This window comes from Melanostigma gelatinosum, assembly GCF_949748355.1.
Source record: "Melanostigma gelatinosum genome assembly, chromosome: 3".
NCBI classification, from domain to species: domain Eukaryota; kingdom Metazoa; phylum Chordata; class Actinopteri; order Perciformes; family Zoarcidae; genus Melanostigma; species Melanostigma gelatinosum.
The window spans coordinates 13,571,972-13,598,340 of record NC_136636.1 but is presented as its reverse complement, the minus strand read 5'-3'; the positions used below and the strand labels follow the sequence as shown (position 1 = coordinate 13,598,340).

General features: G+C 42.4%; 1 protein-coding gene across 1 annotated transcript; it reads left to right on the top strand.

The window, feature by feature from the left end:
- Positions 1 to 12,956: 12,956 nt before the first annotated feature.
- LOC306775235 (G-protein coupled receptor 22) lies at positions 12,957 to 14,738 on the top strand (the record flags this gene model as incomplete). The annotated part of the gene is made up of 2 exons (XM_079265550.1): positions 12,957 to 13,536; positions 13,750 to 14,738. The coding sequence occupies 2 exons, from the start codon at positions 12,957 to 12,959 to the stop codon at positions 14,736 to 14,738; spliced, it is 1,569 nt and encodes a 522-aa protein (XP_079121676.1).
- Between the last annotated feature and the right edge of the window lie 11,631 nt (positions 14,739 to 26,369).

Below are 26,369 nucleotides of genomic sequence, written 5' to 3'. Positions count from 1 at the left end.
AGATCGGTAGCAAGGGCAACTCACTGTGTTTTTGTGTTTGTTTGGCGACTGGCGAACCTTGGTGTTTCTGTAAAATGTGGGGTGCAGTGAAAGGGAAAAAGTGTGCGATAGAGAAATGATGGAGGTGGTGGGGTGTGAACTACTACAATCATAAGACTGAGACCAGGTGTTTATGAAGGATCATATCCATCAATAATCATGTATTTTTCTCCAAAAATGTACTTCCCATTACACACATTTCTTTGTTCCACACACACATGAAGCACAGTCAGTTCTCCCTAAATCAAATCTTAATAATACCATTTATAGTTGCTATATTACATTTGACACTCATTTCCTGCTCAGAGTTTGATGAGGAGATGGATGTCTGTATGGTGTACATTACATATGGCTACAGCTGGCAGTCAGTTACAGCATAATGACTGGAAGCAGGGAGAAACAGCCCGGTTTAGTCCACAGGAGCAACAACGTTTTCCTACAATGCTTTTAAAGTTCACTGTTTAACAGTTTATATTTCTCTAGAAAGAAAAAGTAAAATGAGATGGGGCATTATTGTGTTGTAGTTATGTGGCTTTACTGTTGAAGTTGCTAGGCAACCAGCAGATACTTCAGGAAGTTACTGCTTGCGGCGAAGAAAAGGCCCGGCTACAGATGTCTGTAAATGCAATTTGTTATTTTTGCAGTTTTTATACCAATGGAAAAAAACGCTGGAGTCTGAGCTGAAAGAGTTTCTAGTGAACCTTCATGATTTCGTCGACCCGGTGGCACTGATGACATGCATTAAGAGTAACGATAAAGAAATAGCCAATGTTCTTGCTGATGTTCTCGTTTAGTTAGGTCATAGAGGCATCAGTATTGTCTTGAGACTGTTTTATAACCAGGTAAAAGTTCCTTGCAGTAACTTTTATCAGTGAGCTTTGGAGGTGCTGGGAGGCACCTTCAGAGAGAGCCAGGCTAGCTGTTTCCCCTTGTTTCCAGTCTTTATGCTAAGCTAGGCTAACCAGCTGCTGACTGTAGCCGTGTATTTACTGGACAGATATGAAAGCGATATACGTATATCTTCTCATCCAGCTCACTGCAAGAAAACTGATATTTCCCAAAATGGCAAAACTATTGCAACATGACACACTCTACTGGAGGGCGTATAACTTACAGCATATATCATGATGATATGATACCAACAAGAAAAATGAACAATTACTGCAGGATGGAATACAAAAACCTCGGGGGGTGGATGGTGGGTGGAGAGCATGAGGGCCAGCACTGATTTTATTTAGTTTTAGAGGCAGGCAATGTTTCTTGTTCAAGGTTATATAAGCAGTATTTATTCCACCATCTGTTTATTAGCATATAAGAGCAAACATGGAAATTTCAGATGCAGGTTTTACCATTTACCAATTCAAAATAAGGTTAAATATTCACAGTCTTTACATACATTTTGGGAAAAACATACATAGCAATTCTTAATGGATGACTTTTCATTTTAATTTTAGCACACAGTCTACTGTGGGAGTTTCTTAACAGTGAACAGCTGACACCAGTGACATCAGCTGCCCTGCCTCTCATCAGACACCCCAGGTGTTCCTTGCCTTTTATCTCAATCTCCCTCTGCACAGTTCATCTCACATATTCACTCGCACAGTAATTTACACTGCTCTCTAAAACAGCTGTCTGTGAATCAGTGTGAGAACTGCAGTGGCAGGGACATCATATTTAATGTGTCCAAGGTCACACATCTAGTCAGTGTCCTTGATCCATGCACACAGCTCCGAGTGACCGAGTGCTCCTACAGCAGATGGAATGATGCACCTTACAATGAGATGATAATCTCAGGTCAAATGTGGCTTCAAGCCTCATGAATCTTCTCTTTAACCAGCTCATCGAAATGTGGAGTCTGATATGAGGGCAGACACTCACCGTACAGCCCCCTTACAGGTGTGCAGCAAAGCATAGACAGAAGCCTTCAAAAACCTCCTCCACAGTGGGGGGAGACTGTTATTATTGAGTCAATCCAGTCATTTTCCTATGAGGGAGATCAGGTGAAATGTGTGCAATACGTTTTGAGAGAGGGAAGAAGATGCAAGTAATTTGGAAATCTCCTTGAATTACTAGAGGAGTGGTCACCCTTGAGGAATCTCAGGTCGTCCTTGTGGAAGGAAGGCTACCCATCCCCCCCCCTCCACTCCCCCCCCCCCCCTCCACTCCTCCTCCCGCATCCCTGTCTCCTCCCCCTTCCAACAAAAATCCCACTCCATTCCCCCTTCCTCCCTCCCTCCCCCTCCTCTGCGCTTGCAGATCACCGTATCAGTCGCTGTGATGGAGCGACTGCGCTCCAGCGAGCAGTTAGCGCATAATCATGCGTTTGACCGGTCCGTGTGTGGGATGCTGTAAGTCCGCTGCATAAAAGTGGACAGGTGTAGCGCGCCGTGTTGATTGGGGAATTTTTTTTAAACGCCCAAACACTGTGATATTACCTGCTTTTGAGCCACTGCTGCTCTCTGCGTCTTTTGCAGCCGTGGAGGGGCCCCCACCCCCCTCCCGCTGTAATATTTATGACAAAACGGAGGCAAATAATTCTGGTCACGTTTTTGGCTGACAGCCGGCTGTCCTGGAGAGCCTTGGAGTGAATCAGGGTCCAGTGTTGGAGATAGCGCAGCGCACCGACACCTGCAGTAGGATGTAAAGGGAATTCCCACTCACCAAACTGGTAAGTTTAACACTCGACTACAACACTTCTGTTCAGTAGACACGCATTTTAATGACAAGTACAAATCCTCACGATTTTGATCATGTCTTCACAAATATATAAAATGAGACAGTTTGACTTGTGAGGGATCAAAAGGGATCGACAGTCTTCAGCAAAATGGATCAAATGGTGGGCTGTCTAGTGGAGGGTCAAGACCGTCCAAACCTCTTTTGATTCCGGACTGGAGGCGACCATAACAACTCACCAGCACTTAACCTGAAATCAGCCTCGGGACATGTCACCGACTGATTGTAATCGCTTCTTTGCATTTTCGGACATGGGACATTTTCGTTCTGTGCAGCAACAATCAGACAACACTTCTTCCCAAATAGGGAAATAAAATATATAATAGAAAATATAGACCTGAGTTGTTTTGATCCAAGTGGGCTTCGTGATTTTGATCCTCCAAGTCTCTCGTTAGTGTTGATGATATGCTTCAGTCACATGGATGTGCCACGCTTGACGTGGAGGTGGCCCGTTTGATCATGTTTAAGAGCAATGGCTCAGTTCACCAACTCATGTTTTGACATTTAATGCTTTAATAAGATTAGATTATTCTACAGTGACCATGATTCGTTGGTCTTGAACTGGCATAACCCAAGAAGACCATGGTTTCAAAGGATTGCCCATCAGAGTGCCTCTGCAGTTATTTACCTTCATCAAAAAACGCAAAAACAGTAAAAAAAAATATTGAAATTTGATAGTGTAGCAAAGTGTTCATGAAGAGCCCTTTGTGGCCATTGTTTCTATAATCGTAGAAATGATTTTACAATATATAAATACTGCATCAGGCTTTTTTTGCAATCTAGCTCTTTCTCGCATGTGTTATGCGGTGTTTCCTGCACTGGAACGTTGGTGAAGTGGTGATGGGTTTCTCCCCGCTGAACACTAAAGCAACATATACTCTTCAGTTGAGGTTACCGTTTCAGTTGGTTAAATGTCAAACTGCTGTCTGTTTGCATTAGTAGACAGTGATTCTCTGGATCAAGTGCTGCGAATGTTTTGCTTCTTGTCAAGAGGTTTTTGCTGTGTGAGGAATTTAAAATAAAAATACTTTAATATTAATCTATTTTGTTTGCTCATCTTACTTTTGTGCTCCCACATCATACCGTGATCCCATGCAACACTTATTTATTACATTTTCTCACATTATTGCCTTCCCACATTCACATTGAATTCTTTCATTTATTGTAACTTCTAACACCCAACAACATACCACAATATGTGGCAACATAATTCATTTTATTTTAAGCTTGGCCTAAAATACTGACGCAGTGTTTGTGTTTCGTAAGTGTGGTTATGTAATGTGTGAACAAGTGGCACATTATGGAAATGTTCTAAAATAAATAATAGGCCTACTTTAATCTGCAGGGTGTAGCCTAGTTGGTCAAATGAAAAACTAAATAATATTTTAAGAATGCAAATGCATTTTGGGTTGCAAAGTAACAAACAAATGCATGAGGTGACCACATTTTACAAAAAGGACCGTTTTATTCTCTTCTCAATCTTATCAAGCAATCAGTCTTTTTAACTGCCGGTTAATTAGCTACTTTGAAAATATACAGTAACAAGCTCATCTTGATATTAAGTAGCCAAGATTAGGACTGTTCACCTCCAAATGAACTTTTTTGATGAGACTGAGTACAACCATGCAGAAGATTAATAAGACAGAGTTAAAGCACCTTCTCTGTGATGTTTTCTGGCTGTGCTTGTGTGTGTTCCTTCTCTTTTCTATGCCGAATCCCAAAGGGATAATTGTTTTAATGTATTCCCATTATTACTATAGGACAACAGTGTGGGAAAAGCACACAAGGTTCATGTAGCAGCTGCTCATTTGTCATAAACGCCTGAAATTAAGATGTTTTGGATATAATTTAATGGCTCAAATATTGTTTTACACGTGACAAAGATCGTGTTAAGTTTATAATAATGACGGCACAGCTACATTGCTGATTCGCGCACATTTAGAAGGAACAGTTATGTTGTAACACAAATAGTCCCAAGAGTTTACTTTTTACTGACAATTCAACTGCAGCCAATTTTGAATGAGCATGTGCAAAAAGTCACTCCAGTAACTACAAACTATCACATTTACTGCTGTAACAGGCTTTTATCGTATTAAAGGACAACTGTATATTTGTATTTTTATATTTAGAACTATATTTTGACTGGATTGGCCACTTCCTTTTTTCATCGTCGTTGAAACAAGTTGTCAAACCAAGTCTCTGAACTAGTATAAAGACATAATAAACACCAGTGGCTGCCTTGCTCAAAGGTGTGTTGATAATTGAGATGGCTGAGGCTGCTCATCCTTCCTGTCAGTGTACTCTTACCATGTGAAATTAAAAGCACACTGCACTAAATTCACTAAGGAGCAGCAAAGCAGGAGCAGAATGGTGGGAAAGTGAGAAGCATGATGAGCAAATAGAGAGAAGAGACGGACTGATAAATCATTAGAAGAGCAGAGTGGAGTGACCAGAGTGAAAATGGACTATCAAGAGGGAGACAGAGGCACCATGGAACCCATTCACAGAGACTTTATAGACTCAGTGTGGCCACCCATAGATATCAAACAGGAACACAGCTACTTTCTTGCATATTTATTGTATCTCCTCCAGGAGGATCATGACATCAGTCACGTGTGAGCGAGCGAGTGAATGAATGAGTGCTCGAGTGTGCGAGTATCTCGGCTGTCCATGGCAAATCTCTCATACTGCTGCAGCAAACTGCATGATAATTTGCAGTGAATCACACGTTCTCAAAACGACTTTTAGGGGCCACTAGTGATAACACAGCTGAGTGCATCCCCGCTTCTCAGTTGCTGCTCTGCAGTCAGAGATACAGTTGGAGAAAACAGTTTGCTCAGTTGACTTGAAGCCTAAATAAATGCTTCAAGTCACAGTTACGCCTGTGAGATGGAGCTGAGACGTGCGCCTGTGCAGAAATGGTGCAGACATCTGCATTGATTCAAAAGAGAGTGTATCTGTTGTGTAAGATATGCAAGTGAAAAACACGTCTGATACACTTGTCTAGACGGGGCGATTAGCCAATTGTGGGTGTGTTCACCTTTCATGCTGTAGTTGGAAGCTGACCGACTTTAGGCGTGAGAGTAAATGAGGTTTAATTGAAAAGTATTTAGTATGCGTCTCATGCTCTTTGGCCCTCCTGGTGGCCTTATGAAACCTCTTCATGTGGGAATGGAAAATAAATCCCGAACTTTTTTGGTTGTGTGTGTGTTGGTCTTGGTTCCTATGGTTAGACCTCAGTCTGTCATTATGGTGTGTGAGTACAGATGCCTGCAGTGAAGCTATTCCCTCTTGGCCAATGATATCCTGTCTGCAGGGGTAAAATTGCATTAATTGAGCTTTAATTGCCGTATTGAGTGAAATAGCTTAATCACTACCTGTCTCAGACAACTTCAGTCTTTTTACTCAGTTCCACTTACTGCTTTGCTGTTATTCTATTGCCTTCAATTCCATTTTTCTCATTTTCTGACCTTTTCAACTTCTCTCCACTTCTCTAAAGCTCGATCATCTATGGACACTGAGCATGAGTCTGTTTCAGATAGTTGTACAACACAATATATTAGTCCAATGATTCCTCTCCCTAAAGGCACAAATCTGCTTCTGAAGCAAAGTTTGATTAAATCCAAGCTGAAGGTGAACACTACAATAATGCAAAATTCCAGATGTGTTGTTTTACTGCAATGTCTTGTTAAATGTCTCCTTTGGAGGGTTTGACCACTCGTTATCCTATGGAGCAATCATTTTATAAAAGGCTCCCTGTTTTGTTTCTTTTTGTGCACATGGATGTGTAGGGCCAATAGGTGATATGAGGGGGGATGCCATCCCCCTTGTTAGCAAATGAGCAAAATGCATCCCCCTGTTAACCTGCCATACCTGACACCTGCCCTCTCCATTCCCTGAGAGAGCAAAGCAGAGGGGTTGTTCAGTTGAATAGGTTCGTCATGTCAGCCTGACTTATCGATCCTTTATCGTACTGAGGTTTGTGCAAGTTAGTAGCCTCCATCGGGCATAGCTGGCCACAAAAGACAGTGCTTGTGCATCCACCAGAGGATGCAGAGCATATCAGAAGCAGAGCATATCAGAAGCAGCTCACTCTGGGCAGTGTATTGATCAATCCATGCCACTGTCCGAGTTGCTGAAGTAACGGCTCGCACATCCGCCAATGGGTCTCACTATTTCGCTGATCTGCAGTTGGTTTAGTGCCTTGTCACCAGAGCAGCATTGAAGTTACCGCAGACCTTGCACTGTGACTTGATTACCTATTCACAACACAAATCGATATAGGCGGGTGCAGCATAGGCTACTTGACTGCATTCTGACAACCCATTAACTCCTGATGATGAGGGCTGTTGAAATGGAGAGATGAAGGGAGACATACTGTAGCTAATCACATCTGATCACTTCAGAACACATCAGGAACGTACGAGTAATTATGGATATAATATAAATACAATGAAGGCTTTTATATCTCTCCAATTTATCCTCTTCTATTTTTATGTCAATTATTTGAATCATTGCTATTCTCTTTGATGGGCCAGTGAACAGCCTTCCAAAGCGTTGATTTACGTCTCATCTTGTTCCGACTCAATTTTACTGAATTTCGCTGTCTGAGAACTGTGATTGCATGGTAGCCTTGATTAGTGCCTATTGATGGGTTCTTTTTTACAGGCTTGGTATCCTGTATAGAGTGTATTTAATGAACGTGTGGAGCCAAATGAAATCCATCAAGCATGCTGTCAGGTGGTAGTGATGTCTGACCAGAGTTGTCTTGCGACCAAGGTCTTTTTGTACAGTGCTGTTCCTATCGATTACTGGCTTTGATAATTAACCTGTCTACTATCGCGTCCTTATTGATGTTCTGTCAGAATTGTGAGGTACAAAGTGCCTGGCCATATATGAGTGGGATTACACAAAGGTATTGCACAGTGTAAAAGAAAAGACTCATGTGCTGGTTGTAAGATGGATGGTGAGGGGAGGCGAGGCAGCGCAACTGGGACTATTCAAAAGAGAGATGGATAGAGGTAGTGAGCAGGGAACACACATTACCCTCAATCGAACACACGACTCAGCATCCATCTGCACACCCCGAAGCCACCCTCCCATCCATCACTCCCTCACTGCACCTACCTCCCATTCTCATCTTACCTCCCGTTACCTCCGTCCCTTTCTCCCTAACTTGTCTCAGGCATAAGTGCGGATGGGATTCAGCAGTTTCTTAAGCACACAATATGTCGTTCACCTCGGATGGCAATCCATCTTCCGCTGTATCTGCAGGGCGCGTGTGCAGAGACGTGCGCTGGCGGTGGGTGGCTGTGTGGGCAGATGGCAGTTAGCCAGACATTGTGGACTACATGGCGTGCTTGTGTGTCTTAGCAGGAGATAAACCATTTTTTAATAGAACAGAGTTACAGTAAGTGTTGCTTGGCCTGACATTGAAGTAACAGTGTTGCTTTTAACAGCACTGGAGTTGTACAACTGTAATAACGATACAGTATTCTGTTTGCTGCACATTCAAATGTATTTCATAGGAAGTTCCTGAAGCTGTCCGAACCAGAAACCTACGACATAGGGTGGGATGTTGTTGCTCTCACTGAGCAGGTTTTGTTGATGGCCTGACCAGGCTGCTTTGTTGGGAGCTTGCCAGGTATGCTGCTGCCCAGCCGGTGGCTGCTTGCTGTTCGCACTGCTGGATGAATCGAGTGGGAAAATGAAGTCTTTGATCGATTGTCTCACTGCGGACATTAGGAATACCTAAGAGAGCCATGAGTCAGCGTACTGCATGCGTCATCCTCCTGTTGGTTTCTTTCATTTCCCTCTTTTTCTCCTTCACTTACCTTTCCTGTCTCTCTCCTCTAGTTTCCCTTTCTTCACTAAATGTCAACTTTTGGCTTCCGTCCGATAGAATCAAAGAGCATGAGGCTCCTTTCTACTTTCACCATTTTGTATCCATCAATGAAGAAAAAGATAACAATTTCTCAACAGATAGTTACCTAAATAAACCATCATTTTCCTTTTCCAATCTCATGGAGAAAAGAAAGTCTACTTTATTTATTGTTGTCTGAATGTAAACAGTCCTGACAACCCCGTCCCTGAGGTGAACTCGGCGCCTCACAGAAGAGCTGAATCATTTCCAACAGCTGAATTTAAACCACAGCAGCAGGTTTACTGATTAAAAATAAGAATTCCTGCCTCGAGGACAGATAGACGTACTTAAAGCAATCCAGTGTGCTCCACTAAACCAGACTTTTCAGATAACATTAGATGGCCGAAACATCAGCTTATGGATGTCTGAGCTGCTTATCTGTCATTCTTAAGTACCCCTGCATCCAGCTATATTGTCTAACTTACAGCAATATTAGGATGGTCAAAGAGTCTGAAAACAACAACCCTACACTACACACTTTAAATCACCACACACGTGGTTTACAACAGACAGAGATTGTCTTCTGTGGAATGTTGTTACACCCTCAGAAATATGCAAACTGAGCACATAAAGTTTTATCGAGGTAACAGGCGGTGGTCACGTTTGAAGAATTAGCAAACTGAAGTCTCACGTGTACTGACTACCATTGTCGCATCTAGAGGACTGGGGTGAAAATGAGAGAGTGCCCTCGGGCCTGGTGCAGGATCAGCACTTTCAACAGCAGCTGGTTGAGACCTCGGCACACAGCAGCACAGCAGACGGAAGCCATGACACACAGGGACAGATTTAATAAACCTTTTCTGCCTTTTAGACATCCCGGCAAACGTGTGTATGTGTTGTTTTTATCAGACAGGTGCACTGGCCTGGAAGTGCAGTTGTCATCTGAGGTGACTCTTGTGTGAAGCAGTGGAGTGTGCTTCTACACGTTGAGGTAGGATTACAGAAGTCACATTGTAATCTACTAGCCGTGTGGTTGTTGTTTGCAGGTGTATTGATAAAAGAAGATAAACTGAATAACAGTTTTTTTGACAATAACAAATAATAAACACAATGTCTGACTAAACATAGGAGACAAGGAGTTGTGGCTTGAATTAATCTTGGCATCCAGTAAGCTGCTGCGGCACTGTTGATTGCACTCTTTTGGTAAAACTGTTGCAGTGATTTGCTGCAGTTATCTTGTGAGTCCAGGGCGGATCAGCTGTATTTCAGTCTTGCTCATGTTCTCTAGCATGTGCACTGCTATGACTTTTACATATTCTCTCAATGTAGTTATGTTGTGTGTTATGTTATTTCACAAAGACATACCTAGCAAATAGACCAAGATAATGAAATGCCGTACAATGTGTTGTTTTAGACTCCGTCTGGGCCAAAACGATGCCTACTGTTTGTCTTTGTGTTGTTAGTAATTTAGCCTCTGGCAAGAAACATTTTGTCAGGAGAAAGAAACGAGATACATGGATAGCTTAGAGCACATGTAACGAAATTACACAAATACAAGCATAGAAACTAAAAAATGAATTTTTCACACTGACAATGTATCTGCGTGAGCATTTCCCCTCTGATATTGTGTAGATGGGCACTTTCCGACACCTATAATAATCCTGACAGCACGGCTTCAGGAGGCTGCGCAGTCACTGTTCATCACACTCTGTTTTCTGTTGTTGTTTTGGAGCAAAGGACATAATCTACAGTAATTTACACTCCAGATTTGATGAAATCATCTTCAAAATAAATTCTGTAGATGACACTTACCGGTACTCTTTAGATTCCATTCCAACTGAAAGAACCGAGATGATCATTAGAAAAACACCCTGTCTACACAGCTTAATGTTCTTCTTCCCTCTCTCCCTGTAAATACTACAATATGGTGACTGCTCCTGCCCGCAGGTCAGAGTCACAGCTGTTCATATTCAGGGCTTATGACATGTTGTCTTGCCCTCAAACTGCATGCTAACACAGACTTCTTTTTTCTGCTCGATTGTTTGTGGCCTTGTGGCTCTTATCTCTCACCAGTTCATCACAAAGTGAGTATCTATTATCACAGGACTGATTATGGCTCATTGTTACTCTTAGTCATAGAGTAACATAAACGACTCTCGTTGAAAGCAATTCAGTCCGCTCATTACACCGGTACACAATCATCCCTTTGTAATCATTGACTGTTAAGAGAAACAGATGATGTCTGACGAGACTGATCAAATCACGAACTTCATATTAGCATTTTACTCTTATGAAAAAAAGGAAAATTCAGATCACAGGTGATTTTTTGTGTTATATCGTTCCTTTTCATATTTTTTGCTTACATATACGTCATATATTTAGTTTTACATGAATGGTAAATTCAGTTATTCTCCTGACATCAATTTGTTGTCGTGCTTCAAACACACACTTGCCTGAGATGGAAGGAGTTTGGTCAATGCAGTATTGACATGTATGTTGCCTCTGTGATTGTTGTAAGTGATTGGCTGTCAAACATACACTGTTCCTTTGTTTGCTCCTTTATTCACTGTAGCACCTTGAAGTCCGCCATATTGAACAAAGAATGTTAACACAATTGATTTTGATGGCATTAAAAAGTCACAGCTCACTAAATATTCTTGTGGTTCAGTGTGAATAGCCTCAAACATCTAGATACCTAAAATATATCTCTTTTCCATTTCAGGCTCAATTTCAATTTTTAGTTCAACATATTTTTTGATTGCTTTTTGGGAAAAGGGGAATATTACAAATGCTGAAGTTACATCCAACATTTTAAACACACTACCTTAGTTCATTAATGTCACTTGCAGCATTACACTGAGACATATAAAACCAACGCTTTAAATGCAGTCGGTGTTGAAAGAAAGGAAGAAAACAAATTTGCTCACAACTTATTTTATGCAGCACTCACAATGAAACCACAGGTACCCGTGAGAGGAGGCGATAGAGCGTGTGTTTGTGTGCTCCCATGCCTCGGGCTTGTTAAATTGCCAGATCGGATCAATGATGTTCAAAATCAATGTTCCAACACCACAAACCCACACCTGTTGCTTTTAGTTCAGAGACTCAGGGAATAGTTTTTTATCGCTAAATATCAACAAGAGGTTTTATATCTAATCAACCAACAAGCACAGGAGAGCATGCAGTCAGTCATGAGTAACATGCTCCACATGCATAGTCTGTAGGAAGGGAGGTGAGGGATGTAGGAGAGCAGATGAGGCAGAGGGGGTGTGGAGAGAGGATGCCAGGGGATCTGGTCTTTCTCTGATAGCATTGTTGATGTGCCACTGTCTGTGGCTCATTGATCCATTCGTCTTCATTACATCGCCCTGTGAGAACTATTAACTGCTGCACCCTCAGTCGGGGGCTTGCTTTCTTGACATGCACTGCACGGTTTCTCTACCAGCCCACCAATGTCCCTGCCACCTCTCCTCTCGGAGGCAGAAACTGACCGTTTTAGGATTTAACAGAAGGGGTTTTTTTCCAAATTGGCAAATACTGGATTTGTACAGGCATTAATTGTACAAATCTGGTAGAGGTAGATCTTACTACGTCAGTATAGACAACATGTAGTGTGTCACTGCCATCTTTACAGTACAGTTGTGATTGGTTTCCACATGCCTTATTCTGCAAGCTTCCTGACCTATATATATGTTGCGTAACAATGAATCCAACATCCACCCACTCCTGCGCATGAGAAGCATGGTTACATCTTTTCGACAAGATTTTGCACAGCATATGAACTGTAAGCACAGTCAGGAAATAAATCCCCATCGTTTGTTAAAATGTGTTGACTCTTCAGGGATCCTCCGCTGAGTCCCTGCTTAATGCACTCATACTTGCAAATGACCCCCCGAGAGACTTCCTGCTCCAATTCCTGTCTGAACTCTTACCATTGTCTATGCAAAGCATGTTGTTGTCGAACTACTTGAGCCCAGTGAGGAATTGCGCACCACGACTCTAATCGCTGGCCAAGATCACTTTCACCTCGTTGTGTCAACTCCTAGCTCCTCACTTATCAAATCTGACAAGTTTGACTTGCACTTGCTGTACAGTGTTATTTTTGAGTAAATATGAGACAAGCTGACTGATAACTGCTTGATCTTTCTCTGTCATCTCTCTGTCTTTCTACTCTTTTCTATTCATTTCTTTCACAGAATCAACCACAGATCTGGCCATCACCCTCATCACTGTCTCGTTTGAGCCAGAAGAAAAAGAAAGACAGAGCATGGTCTGGCGTGGCGGCCGCTGTTGCTATGTGTGAGGGAGTGCTGTGGCGTCAATGGAGACCGAAGGCTATCGTGACCTCCTGGAGACCAGCGATGGTCAGGGGGTAGGCCTGCTGGATGGAGGGGGTGAGGTGGGGGTGGAGGAGGGCTGGAGCACACCCTACCCCCTGGGCTTCCAGGTGTCTTTGACCACTGTGCTGATGCTGGAGCTGGTGTTGGGCTTCAGCAGCAACCTGACCGTACTTGTGCTCTACTGTGCTCAGTCCAACCTGGTGGATTCAGTCAGCAACCTGGTCACAGTCAACCTCCATGTGCTGGACATACTGGTCTGTCTGCTGTGTCTGCCACTGACTGTGGCTGTGATCTTGCTACCAGCTAATGAAAGTGGAGTCGGTAGCCTGGCCACGCTGTGCTGCTTTCATGAGGCCTGTGTCACGTTCACCAGTGTGGCCACAGCAGTCAATGTGCTGGTGATCAGTTTGGACCGATACGACATCTCAGTGCGTCCAGCCAGTCGTCTACTGACACCCAGGAGAGCAGCACTGCTCCTGGCAGCAGTGTGGGCCGTGTCTCTCGCTGTCTTCTTCCTGCCCTTCCTTGAGGGGGATTTCTTCTCTTCGATGTTTGAGGACGGTACGGTTGAGGAGCCAAGAGCCAACAATGACTCGGAGTTCACCACTGGACTGACCCCCATTTTTTCCTCCATCTCTCCTTCCTCTTTACCCACAACTCATCCCTCCTCTTTACCCTCAACTCATCCCTCCTCTTTACCCTCAACTCATCCCTCCTCTTTACCCTCAACTCATCCCTCCTCTTTACCCTCAACTCATCCCTCCTCCCCGACACACCACCTGACTCCAGTATGGCAGAACAGGACGCTGCTGTGCGTAGGAGGGCAGGGGTACTACACTGGCCTGGCTATGTATTACCACTTGTTACTCCAAGTGCCATGCTTCTTCATCGCTGTGGCCGTCATGTTGTTCACCTACTCCAGGATCCTGCAGGCCCTCAACATTCGAATAGGCTCCCACATGATGAGGAGTAAGCGTGCAAAGGACTCCACCTGCAGGATACGCTGCAGGAGGCAGAAGAAGAAGGACCTGAGCCTGCCCACAGAGGTAGTTTCCTCCAACCAGAACCAGAACCTCACCAATCCACCTCTCATCCCCTCCCTCACACCTACACCAACATCGCCCCCACCACTCCCCTCCATGCCACAGGCGATGTCTGATAGTGGAGCAACAGTTACTACTGTCAGTACTGCTGCCACCACCCCCATCGCCACCACACCGGCCACCCCTGCTTCTCCAAGCCCAGCTTCAGCCTCGACCCAGCTCCCCGCCACATCTCCACTGCCTGCCTCCACCTTGGGTGTACAGGCCTCGGTTTCTGCCATCATCGCCTTGAGGCGGGCAGTGCGCAGGCACAGGGACCGTCGCGAGCGTCAACGTCGCGTCCTTAAAATGTCCCTGCTCATCATATCCACCTTCATCGGCTGCTGGGCCCCTCTGTCTGCAGTCAATGTTCTGATCCTGTGTATGGGTCCCAGCGACAGCCTGGTGCGGCTGCGCCTCTGCTTCTTGGCAATGGCTTATGGAACCACTATTTTTCATCCTCTGCTTTATGCCTTCACCAGGCAGAAGCTGCGCCGTGCCCTCAAAACACGTGTCAAGAAAAGGGTAGTGTCCCTTCTGCAGGTGGACCCAGCTCCCAGCGGGGGGACAGTTATTCATAACTCCTGGGTGGAGGGGGGAGGCCAGAGGAAGAGTCGCAAGCCCCGAGTGGAGGCCAGTGATGCCACTGATCGATGCCTCACAGAGGCAGTGAGGGAATGAGGCTGTTCTTCAGTGTGTGTGTGTGTGTGTGTGTGTGTGTGTGTGTGTGTGTGTGTGTGTCTGTGTGAATTTGAGGAATTGTATGTATCTTACCAATCTGCTAGAGATGGGTAATGTGTATATTTGTGCATGGGCGTAAGAAAAAACTGTTCGTTTACAAAGGTCAGGACAAATCCAATGACCACTGGTTCCATGCAGATGTGGGGACAGGCCTTCTCTCTGCTCTCCTCACACAGGCCCTCATAGTCCACTTTCTAACTGGTGGCCACTGTGTCTCCATGACAACACTGGCCAAGCATATATGATAGCCACGTATACTGAAAATAATAGTGTGCAGTTGTATAGGATAAAGGTTAGACAACAGCAAATGCATACATTACTGCTCCTGCGTGCACTTTCAACTTGCATGTGCATGTACATATGCCGCGCGCACACACACACACACACACACACCTAACATGCACACTGATCTATATTTAGTCATTATCTGTGAAAGCACACCAATATCTACCTGCACAGATATATTCTCAGTGAGATAATTAATGGAAGTCTATAATTCTCTTTCTTTCCCTCATTTGTTCATGCCTTAATTGAGTTATCAATATATCCTTGTGGTGCTGAATGTCCTGCTGTATGTTTACAACAATGTGTCAGAGTAAAAGTGCACATACTGTGTATGGTATAGCTAATTAATAGCGGGTAAATACAAGCATTCAGAAGTTTACAATCTCATATGAAACTACCAGGAAACTGCAAAAAAAACTGCTTCCGATTTCATTTGCAGTAAGCACCATATTTTGGAAGAATGTGTGTAAGTTAAAGCTAAAAGGCATGACTTTATTTATTATTTGTTTAAGACATTGTATGAGTAAAAGTCAAGATGACGTAAGCGAGGATGTGTGATTGCGTTGGTATGTTTGCATGTGTGCATGTAGGCATGTGTTTTTGCGTGTGCGGTTGGGTAAATGATTAAAGGAGCGTGCCTGTTTTGTGATTATGTGCAATAAATTCTGAGAAAAGCAATGACCCCTAGGATGTGAACAAAGAGAATGTGAACACAGAATTGTTGGTTTTCTACTTATGGTTTTGATTACTGGGGGAAGAGAGAAGAAAGATGACTGAATCAACTGATTAACAGAAAGAGGCCACTGGGCATAATATAAAAACAGGATACTTTGAGCAATCTTAACTACACAGGCTACTGTAACACTACTGAAATTGTATCACTGCAGTTTTAAAGTGGAAATCAAAGGGCAACATGTTGTGGAAACTTAGTTAAAACTGTCTGTAGTCACTGCAGGTAAACTAGCATCTTATACGGGAGATGGGCCAAAAACAACTTCTGATATGGGACATCTCCTCGTGTCGGCTGCGTGTTGCTCTGGAGGGCAGAGTCACTACTTTTTCCTCAGGGCTTCATGTATCGTTTCTCAACGTGCTGGACTTAAAACAATAAGCCAGCCCTCAATCAACTGTTGTATAATGGATGTTACAGTAGATTTATGTCAGTCGGTAGATAGAGTACACTTTATACTTTATATGGGCTCTTGGAGAGGGCCTTTGGGTTTGGGGCTATCTCCTTCATCCTCACCCCTTTTACAATATTTGTGAGCCAGACAAAAGACAATAATTCTTGTGTATTCATGTACATTTTTCAGGGATGTAAATATTCAAGTGTCTGTTTTGGGTTTTAGTCAAAGAAAATAGTCTTTCTTTTGGTCACAATCATCTGCCGGACAGAAAATCAGCCATTGTGATAAACTCTGAGTGAGTTGGAAAGCTCCTGTAACGAGAAGATACATGTAAGTGTATTTGTGTTAATACTATATGTGTGTACACTGTACTGTACATTTATGATCATGTGTATAGAGAACTATTAGTGTTGTATAAGATTTATATTACGTGTTATTGTATAGAACAGAACAGAATCTGTATTAAAAAAGATGATCGATCTAAGAACTGATCCATCTCAGTGTCAGTTCATGCACGTCATGCCTATAGCTGCAGCTGTGTTTCTACAGTCTTGAGGAACTGCTTGGATTCATCCTGCTTAGTGTAACTTCGGAAGTCCTCCGTCCGACTTCTTCTGGACCTTGTCCGAAAACATTCACTACTTTTTCCAGCTGCTCCTCCCTTTCTACATCTCCGTCTCTGATACCTACATTTAGAAACTTTGTCCCAGATACTTGCAGTATTTAGTCCTGACTCTGGTGCACCCTCACTGGGATGTGACAACTGTGCTAATCACCAGCACTAATGAAGATGAAACTTGTCAGTCAGGTACGCATCTGTCGAGGCAGCACAATCTCTTGATGTTGACGCTTCATTTTTTTATTTTACCAGAACAAAACTGTCCGCTCATGTGTGATGTGTGTGTTTGTTTGTTTGTTTGTTTGTTTGATGCCTTACTGATTTAAGCAGTGAGTCGACACCATAGATTTCTCCATTCTGCTTGATGAGCTCATCAGTCACCTCCTCTTTCACACCCTCATTTCCTCCCTTGGTTCTCCTTTTCTTTATTCCGTCGGCCTGCATCGCTCTCATCTCTTATCCACACTCAGGCCTTCCAGAACAAAGCGAGAAACAGCTGCAGTGTCGGTGAAGGAAGGAAAGTCACCTTGGGGGATGACAGAGACGCAAAAATGAGAGAGAGAGAGAGAGAGAGAGAGAGAGAGAGGCAGTATTGAGTGGAGATTAAGGAGGGAAAGACAGAATAAAGGGAGGCATAGAAGCTGGCATCGGGACATCATATGACTAATAAAGGGAAAACACTGCATCACTGCAGAGCCCCAATACAAAAACAAAGTGCACCATGATAAGATTATCCAGCTTTACTGTTTTCTTACAATATTGCACCTGCCCATCATGTTTGGGTGTCATCCAAAAGAACAAACAGGACAGCCAACAACTAAGTATTTATAGCCGTCTCCCTCTTTGTGATTTATGGCAAAACATTCAGTCAGTATCCAGTCTGAGCTCAGTAATGGGAATAAAGAACAACAGACTGACAGAGCTTTGACAGGACTTAGTGTTCCTGCTGGTCCCAGTTCTTGCAGAGACCTTCTAATTTGACCGATATTTAACAGATTTTAATATTATCTGACGCTGAGATGTTAATCGATACAGTTCTTAAAATGTTGCGGAGTACTCTATGTATGGTGAGATGTTATTGTTCATAACACAACTAACAGAAAATATGCCAAATATATTGAACACTAATGTAAATAATGGCACCCAAGAAAATGTGTTAAATTTATACATTTTTACAAAGTAAATGTTTTGATTTGTGGGTACAAATAAATAGTTAGTTGGTACAACAATGTGTTTCATATACATTCAACCTCCCTCCACAGAAATACATGAAACGACCTCTCGGTGCATCACGTGGCGGCACGAAATGTGGTGAAATTACGTACTGCCATGGAAACCCAACGTTTGTTTTGTTGTCTAAACATTTAAGTGTTTCAGAGGTGCTGACTGCTAATTTTAACACATTACGTGCCACCATCACGTAAAGCGCTGTTGAGAGGTCGTGGTCATTTCACGTATTTGTGTGAGACCACGTTGTCCTGTGAAAAAAGACAACGGTGAATAATATCAAACAGTCTTTATCTGCTCTGACGTGTCTCTGATATGATGCCAGCCAGCGTTTTATGGTCACCAATGGCGCCATCATGTGGTCAAACTTCAGCTGGGACAACTTTAGCGTTAGCTGAACACAGCAAAATGTAGCAGTAAGATGATTTTTTGTATTTCTCAACTGTTACAGTCAACTGGCGTTGCTGCTTCGTTGCCGATATGTGCTTTCTAAATTCACGATATGTGTTGTTTTTTTCATTTTGGGGTAATTTTTCCTTCGAAAGCCAGGGTCCTGTAGTTGGATAAGAAACATTCGACACTCGGTTTAGGTGCATTATTACCTGTGTAGCTTGCTAGATCGGTCTTATCTGTCGGTAGAAAACATGAGCTTAACGGTAGGGAAGAGAAGCCGGTATAGGTCCTGTGATGCAGGTATATATAGACTATAAATGTCTTTTGCTGCACGTGCGCCGAAATAGCTCAGTTGGGAGAGCGTTAGACTGAAGATCTAAAGGTCCCTGGTTCGATCCCGGGTTTCGGCAACGATTTTTATTTACAGCCACGCCATTTTCAAACAAGGTAAGTGTGTCTTATTGCCAACCTGCACACCTAATACGAGTGCGCGGGGGATGAAATATGAATTAATTTATATTGCGATAAAAGGTACAGCATTTTCCTCTGAAACGTGGTTGAGTAACGCAGGAAATACTCAAGTAATGTTAAAGTACCTCTTGCATGTACTCAAATACTGTAATTTACCTTCTCACTTGCCTCCTCTGTAAAATATTTGGATTTATAGTTCACAGTTTCTTGTGTAAAGTCTATAACAGTTGGATTGACTCAACATTTAGAAAGTTGTTACGCATACCGGAACTGGATGTACGTCAGCTACACAGTAAGTGCATATACAATCAGTTCACATTAACTTTCACCAGGGGGCAATGTTGTCCAATAAGTTATTGAACTTGAGCGCTTCATTTAAATTCAACAGTCTTCAGTTCATCTCAGGGCAGTTAACTCTTCCAGGGTATCCATGTACACCAAATACAAAATGATACAAGTGCAAGAACAGAACATCAGTGTCCTTGAGATTGGTGCTGCTCTGTTTGTATTTCATTATTTTATCTTAAAGGCCCATGCCTCATACACTTCTCCTTATACAAATATACATTAAATAAACACATCACTTGTCTGTTACACCGTATAAAGTGTTTTGGCAAGTTTATTTGTATAGCACCTTTCAACAACAAGACAGTTCAAATTATGTTGCATAAGACATAAAGATAGTGTCAGTACTATTGCTCAAACTTTCAGACATCAGTTTTCAGACATCAGCCATCTTGCTCCTATTGAACCTGAGGGAAAAGTGTAACAACACTGGGTTTTCAGCATCTTCAGGCATTTATTTCGACCCACAGTGGGGTTCCTTATTCAGTTTATTGAGACAAATGCACTGGGAGAATGTGGGATGTGATACATGGTGCTGTCATCGAGGCCTTTGGCAAAACAGTTAAGATACCACTCCTTAGTATTATACACACCTTTTACAGGGAGGACTGAACCTGTTGCACTCAAAACATGTTGCGTGATGAGTTTATTGTGTGTGCGTGTGGTTGAGGGTATTTTATTTGTATAGGTAGATTTGGTTTGCAGTAGAATGACGAGGTATCCATTGCGTATTTAAGAAGCAGACAGAAAAAGGAGTGTTTGAACTTGTCTTTGACTTCTTTATTTAACACTATTCACAGTATTTGTTTTTCAGTAGATACAAAGTTAAGAAACCTTTCTAAACAGGATTTTGTTTCTTTGTGTTTTTTATTTCTAAAAAAGTGTCTAATTCATAATGCAACACAATTGTTATCTATCAGACGACATGTTGAAGTAAACATGTTTGTTTTATGCAGATTGAATGCTCAAGTGTACATATATTGTCAACGTGCAGGTGTTCAGCAGAAAAAAGGACACAGAAAAAGTTAAAGGATTAGATATTCTGCACAAAACATTTTTGCTGTGAGTCAAAGTACAACTCCTCACATGTGCCTGGAGTTGTATTATGTAACAGACTGTGACCAGCACATGGTTGCAAACGTCTGGCAATTATCCCAAACCATGATGTTCTTTAACAACCCAGGGAAGCATGAAAAAATTGCATGTTTTGTGAATTATTGGACTGTTGCATTGACAACTGAAGATAAAGTCATGTGAACCTGGTAACTGCATCAACTGGATTGAGCAAAGTTGTCTTTCAAATCTTTTGTGAGTTTAATGACGCATTGGTGGGAATCATGAGTCAGGTACAACTCACCAGTTTCACATAATTCTGACTCTTTGTGGTCAGGCAGAGATTTAAGGGCCTTTTTGCAAGTGTGTGTGTGTGTGTGAGAAATAATAAAAAAATGAATAGTTATCTTGTTTCGGACTTGCAAGGTTTTGAGTCTATTGTCATATAAAGCTAACATTTTAGGCCAGTGTAAAGCCACGGCTTTACACTGATGTGTAGGTTCCATTGAGTGTACACATATTCTCACTAACAATCCCACAATGCAATGCTCCGCTCATGTATAGAGTACGCTGAGAGTTTATTGAACAGGGATTAGTTAATGAGTGATCGAGGATGAGTGCAGACGCAGCTTTTCTCACAGCAGACGTTTGGCATGTCGCAGTAGCAGGTAAAGCATTGTATTGTATTAATGACTCTCCAGCTCAGCTCCCTTTAAGTTCCCTTTAAGGTGACTGTTATTCATTTCCCCTATGCCGTGCAAAAGGCCTATTGTGTTCACTTGTTTCAGCCTTTGTGTCCTCTGTTTGTCCAGTGTCGTGATTAATTAACGGGAAGACTCAGATGTTGTTGACTCGGCAGTTATGTTGAGCTTGCGCGTCAGCACTGCAGAGACAGAACAGGATGAGTGCTTTTGTTTCGCTGTACAGATACCCCAAACAGGCCCACTTCCTGTATTTACTCAGCCCGCTCCCAAGTGCACTTCCTCTTTTCAGACCTCAGGTTGCACTCGTGCAGCCTTCAGTGTGCTGTCCGAAAGAAATCACGTGGCGATTGAACTCTGCTTTACTGGCGCCCCAGAGTTATTCATGAATAACAGTCAGAGGAAGTGAGAGACGGACACACAAATACATCCAAAGACAGATATTGTTGCTTTCAAATGTGCTGTCATCACACGTAGACTGTGGTCTCTCTGTTGCCAAATACACAGCTACTGTTACTCACTTATCTGCATTCAGCAGCGCTTTTTTTGTGTTATGACTGACTCATTTGAAAAGTATTTAAAGAGTTGAAAACTATGGAGATTCAATTTTTTCACAGATTTTATTCTTCTCTCCATCTTAGAAACATGTATTTTAGGATGATGAGACAAGTTGAATCAGAGTGACTTGTTTTGTTTATGCGGTTTGACCTGAAGGACAAAAAGCTGGTTCATTTCATTGCCGATGTCAATTTGCTACTGCTAATTAAAAAAAACTTGCTCTAATTATCCAGAATGTTAAACATTTCATACTTTAGAAGCCAGACACCAGTGTAAAGTTTGAGTAATTATGGCCATTGCACGGTTTATAAAATAACTGGTATAGTTAACAGGTATTTTTTTTTTAAGTCAAATTCAAATGTGTTATGGGAACGCTGTTTCTCATATCAGGTATATCAGGGCAAAACAATCTCTTGATTTTCGCTTTTCATTGTGCTTTCCCTTTCATTTCACTGGAAGGAACTAATTTCAATCATCAGTAGAACAGTTCTTTCCATTATTTTGTCCGGTGTCTTCGGAAACGTGCACAACATTTCCAAGCTGTGTAACTGATTTGGAACACAGCAGGAAGATCAGTGCATTCGGGATTGCAATAACAGATTACAGCTCAAATCTTTCCTGTTAGCAAAAAAACAATAAAGTGAAAGCTATATTCAAGTTCAGTTTGTGTAGCTGCAGCTCTTAATCTTCACTTGTCATCTCATTCTTCTGGTCAAGACAATGCTTCAGTTTTAATAATTTTAGGAATTTATTGTACAAACCACTCCTTGCAGAAAGCGGAGCAGTGAGCTGACACATCTCTGGAAAGCGGGGAGGATGCTAGCAAATTTGGTTTGAATCTTTTCTTGTATGTTAGCCAGTAAGTCTAGCAGCTGATCTCCTGGCAGCTTCCGTCACAAACATGGAAATGCTAGTTCATAAAGATGTCCTTTAGTAGAAAGCATTTCACAGTTTGGCTCTCCTATCCTCTCCTCTCTTCGCTTCCCATGTTGTTGATAGACAGCAGTGTAATGTGATCCAGTGAGACACATGCCACAGTGGAGGAGACATTGAGACCTTCTAACTGAGGATAAGAATTCCCATTGACCACTCTTTATTTATGGCATGGGAGTGAAGCTTTAGAGAGTGCTGCATTAGCAGTTGCAGCAATGTGTTGGGGGCTACTGTTGCTGTGAGTGTTGCAGTGTGTATTTGAACATCTTTTTGGGGATATCACAGAAAGAGTCCATGCACAGCACTGACTCCAGCAATAATACAATTATTTTCCAAGCCTTCATATTGCTACTCATCAACTGAAAGAACATAGATCAGCGGTTAATGATTCCCATAAGTCCTCTGATGATAGGGAACCTGGTCCAGCCAAGCCCGATGATGCTCACAGAGACGGGGTTGTCATCGCTGAAACACCTGTGGCCAGCAAGAAGTCACTGGCAGCTGCCAGTTGACTTTAAGTGTGGTAGGACTGTCAGCTCAGCAGATATCGAGTATAGTAAACACCGGGTGAAGCAACCACATATTTGCCAGCCTACCAATCATCGTCCTCCCTGTGTGTGTGTTTATGTAGTGCTAATGTCATGTATTCTCCGGCCCTGCCATCTGTTTACAGGAAGGAGATACGTTTGCCATAAATTACTTGACTACACTGCAGATAGTGATACATGCAATGAAACACTGCAACAGGCGATACTTAATACATTGATTTTGAGTCTTCTGGTTCAAATATTTCATGAATATACCAGTCCCTCTGAAAGCATTGTTTGATTTTATGCTTCTATTTTTAAGCTGGCAGTAAAATTCCTGCTCCTGTTCAAATTTTGACTGTGGACTAGATCTTGATCCACCATCTTTGAAATGAGTATCCTCCGCTAAGATCACTATTTGACAGCAGTGATGCCCCAAATATCTTGATAATTGTCTCAACCTCGAGGCCCTCTCGCCTGTTGCACGTGTTGGAACATAGTCGAGGTCAATGTGAGATGAGATCATTGTCTATTCTTACCATTTCACTCGGGAGCCTCAAAAACAGTCCATTGGGTCGGTATTATTATCGCTCTGAACTCATTCCATCTTTCTCTCACTGACAGACGCACATAGTGGTACTCGGGCATATTGATTGTGCGAGGTGGTCTGCAGTGTTGAGTGGCCTGCTGGATCCATTGAGCCATCACATCTTCAGAGGTTGCCTGGTGTAAGATGACCATGTCCCTGCGTCCTCAGAACACAAGGTGAGGGGGTTGGGATGAACGTGAAGCACTCAGGCACTGAGGAGCCCGAACAAAGAGATACACACTACCGTGTAACACCTGCAGCACCACAGCTACTCTGCCAGCCTTTGTGCTGTGTGCTGCATGCATCCAGTAATTTAAATGTTTGAACCCATTTGGAGGTACTCACGGGTAGAAGCAGCATACTACATGTTCAAATGTATAGTTTGCTTCTACTGTCATTGTATCCTTTACCTGGAAAATCTGCTGAAATTCTCAGATGTCTGTAGCGTACATAGGGTGATATAAGGTCTTATATGTACACATGATGAATAGAAATATAGAAACACTGGACAACTTGAGCATGATACAGTGTCTCCATGGCTAAAATTACAAGACTCTCATCTCCCTCGTAATATGCTTCTTATTATAAAAAATACAGTATAGACACCCCAGACTTCACTGGAAGCAACTACAGAAGACCTATGTTTACATTATCTTTCATTTGTCTGATTTAAATTGTGTGTAAAGATGATGTCATTTTCACAAATTACTGCATGCACATTTAGTCTAAATGTCATCATATAGCATGCCCAGACAGTAACAAAGAATACAAATGTAATTGTCCAGCTATAGTGTATAACCTGTCTTACTTTATACAGATATTCAGTGTATTGCATTTAGCCTAAGCTAAAAAGAGAATAGTTTAATTTGATATGTTTATGTTTTAGGTTATAAAATGTCATTCAGAAGCACAATTATAACGATGTCCCCTGAAGAATATGCCGGCACAAAAGAATGAATGTCACGTAATAGGGGAGGGGGGGGGGGGGGGGACAGGTTCCCATGAACCCACCTAGTGAAGACAATGAGGAGGCAGAGAACTTGTGACAGGGCTCCCATGCTGAATTCAAACCCATCGTATCACAGGACTATAATGTGATAGCCTCTTAAATAGCTCTTGTCTGTGCATGCCACTGAAGCACAAAAGGTTCACTCTTTTATAAGCCGAGTCCATAATCATTATCTTCAAGCATTAGACAGCCTTACATATCTTACATATAATTAACCCATTCAAAGTAGAAAAGAAAGAATAAATATGACTCAGCCACGTCAAGAGCTCTGTCTCATTCTTCTCTCTCAAGCCAGTTCTGTAAAGAATCGACGGTCTTCCTCAGTGTGTGTGCCGCGCAGCTCTACCCTGCAGACATTGATCAGCTTCTCTGTGTGTGCAGCACATGTCAACAGTCCTTTGCTAGTGCTTACGTTTGCTCCTTGTGCTGATGCTGTCAGAGGTCAGCTAAGCTGTGCTGACACACCGGCTCGCCACAGAAGATAAATGGTTGTTAGAGCTGCACACACACTTGAACACATTGAGATTTTAGTTTATTCTAAAGTAAGGAGAAGTTGAGTGCTGCTGACATTGACTGGTAACAGAATATCTGATGTCTCACTTTTCACTTTGGTCATATGCAGGAGAGACTTCAGGGGATTTTCTGTGGGTCTGAGCTCATTGGGGAGGAAGGTGTGACATGGAGAAAACGGAGAAGGAAGGGACACTGACGTAGAGACTGGAAAGAGGAGATGGAGTCCTGCATGTGTGAATACCCCAACTTCTGTAATGCCTGTATCAAACGCTGACACTCGAAGGCGAGGTGAAAAGCTGACCATCATAGAAAGGGGCGAGATTTGAGATTGTTTAAATATGGGGATTACCGAGCACATTTCCAGCCTGTCTCTCTTTGGAAGGCATTCACAGCGTTGCACTCTTTTGTCCACATGAAATGTGAAAATAAATAGATGAGATAGGATTTTTTTAAAAAGGAGAGTTTGAAAGAAAAACATTTCATCTCCACACGTTAATCGCTGCATGAAGTGGGCGTGGATGTCGGATTGTAGGTTTTGGAAAGTTATTGAAATTGTTTGATTCGGCTCCTCCAGTTCCAACATCGAACAGGTGTGGGCGAGGGGGTTTAGATGTCGTTCGACCATCCAAATAGAACTTCCGTCGGAGTCTACTAGTATGTTTATACGGTGAAAAAATACTGCTATAAGGTGGCCCACTGGCTGGCTTCGTATATGTTCTACAAATCTATAACTTGCAATCTGTAATATCCATATGTGGGCATTATGTAATATCCTTGTGTATCTTATTCCACAAGGATTATTTTATACATTTACAGTATTTCCAACAGGGTATAAGGCAGTATGTAAGGTCAATTACATAGGATATGTCATAAGTTTTTTTTATTTGGGTGTAAGGTTAGCAAACTCGTAAAGGTTCCTGGAATAGAATAGAATAGAATAGAATAGAAATGTACTTTATTCATCCCCAAGGGGAAATTTGTCTGTGGCAGCAGCAAACAGGGTTACACAATAAAATAAAATATTGGGTATGGAAAATGCACACTATATACAATATAAGAAAATAACAGAGCAGGACCTATTCAATTTAAGAAACAAAGTAGTAAAAATGCACAGTATATACACTGAATAGAATTGTATTAAGTTAACAAAGTAGGAAAAAAACAAAACAGTAGTGCACAAGATCACCAACAGCAGCAACAACAGTGTGTCAGTGTTACAGG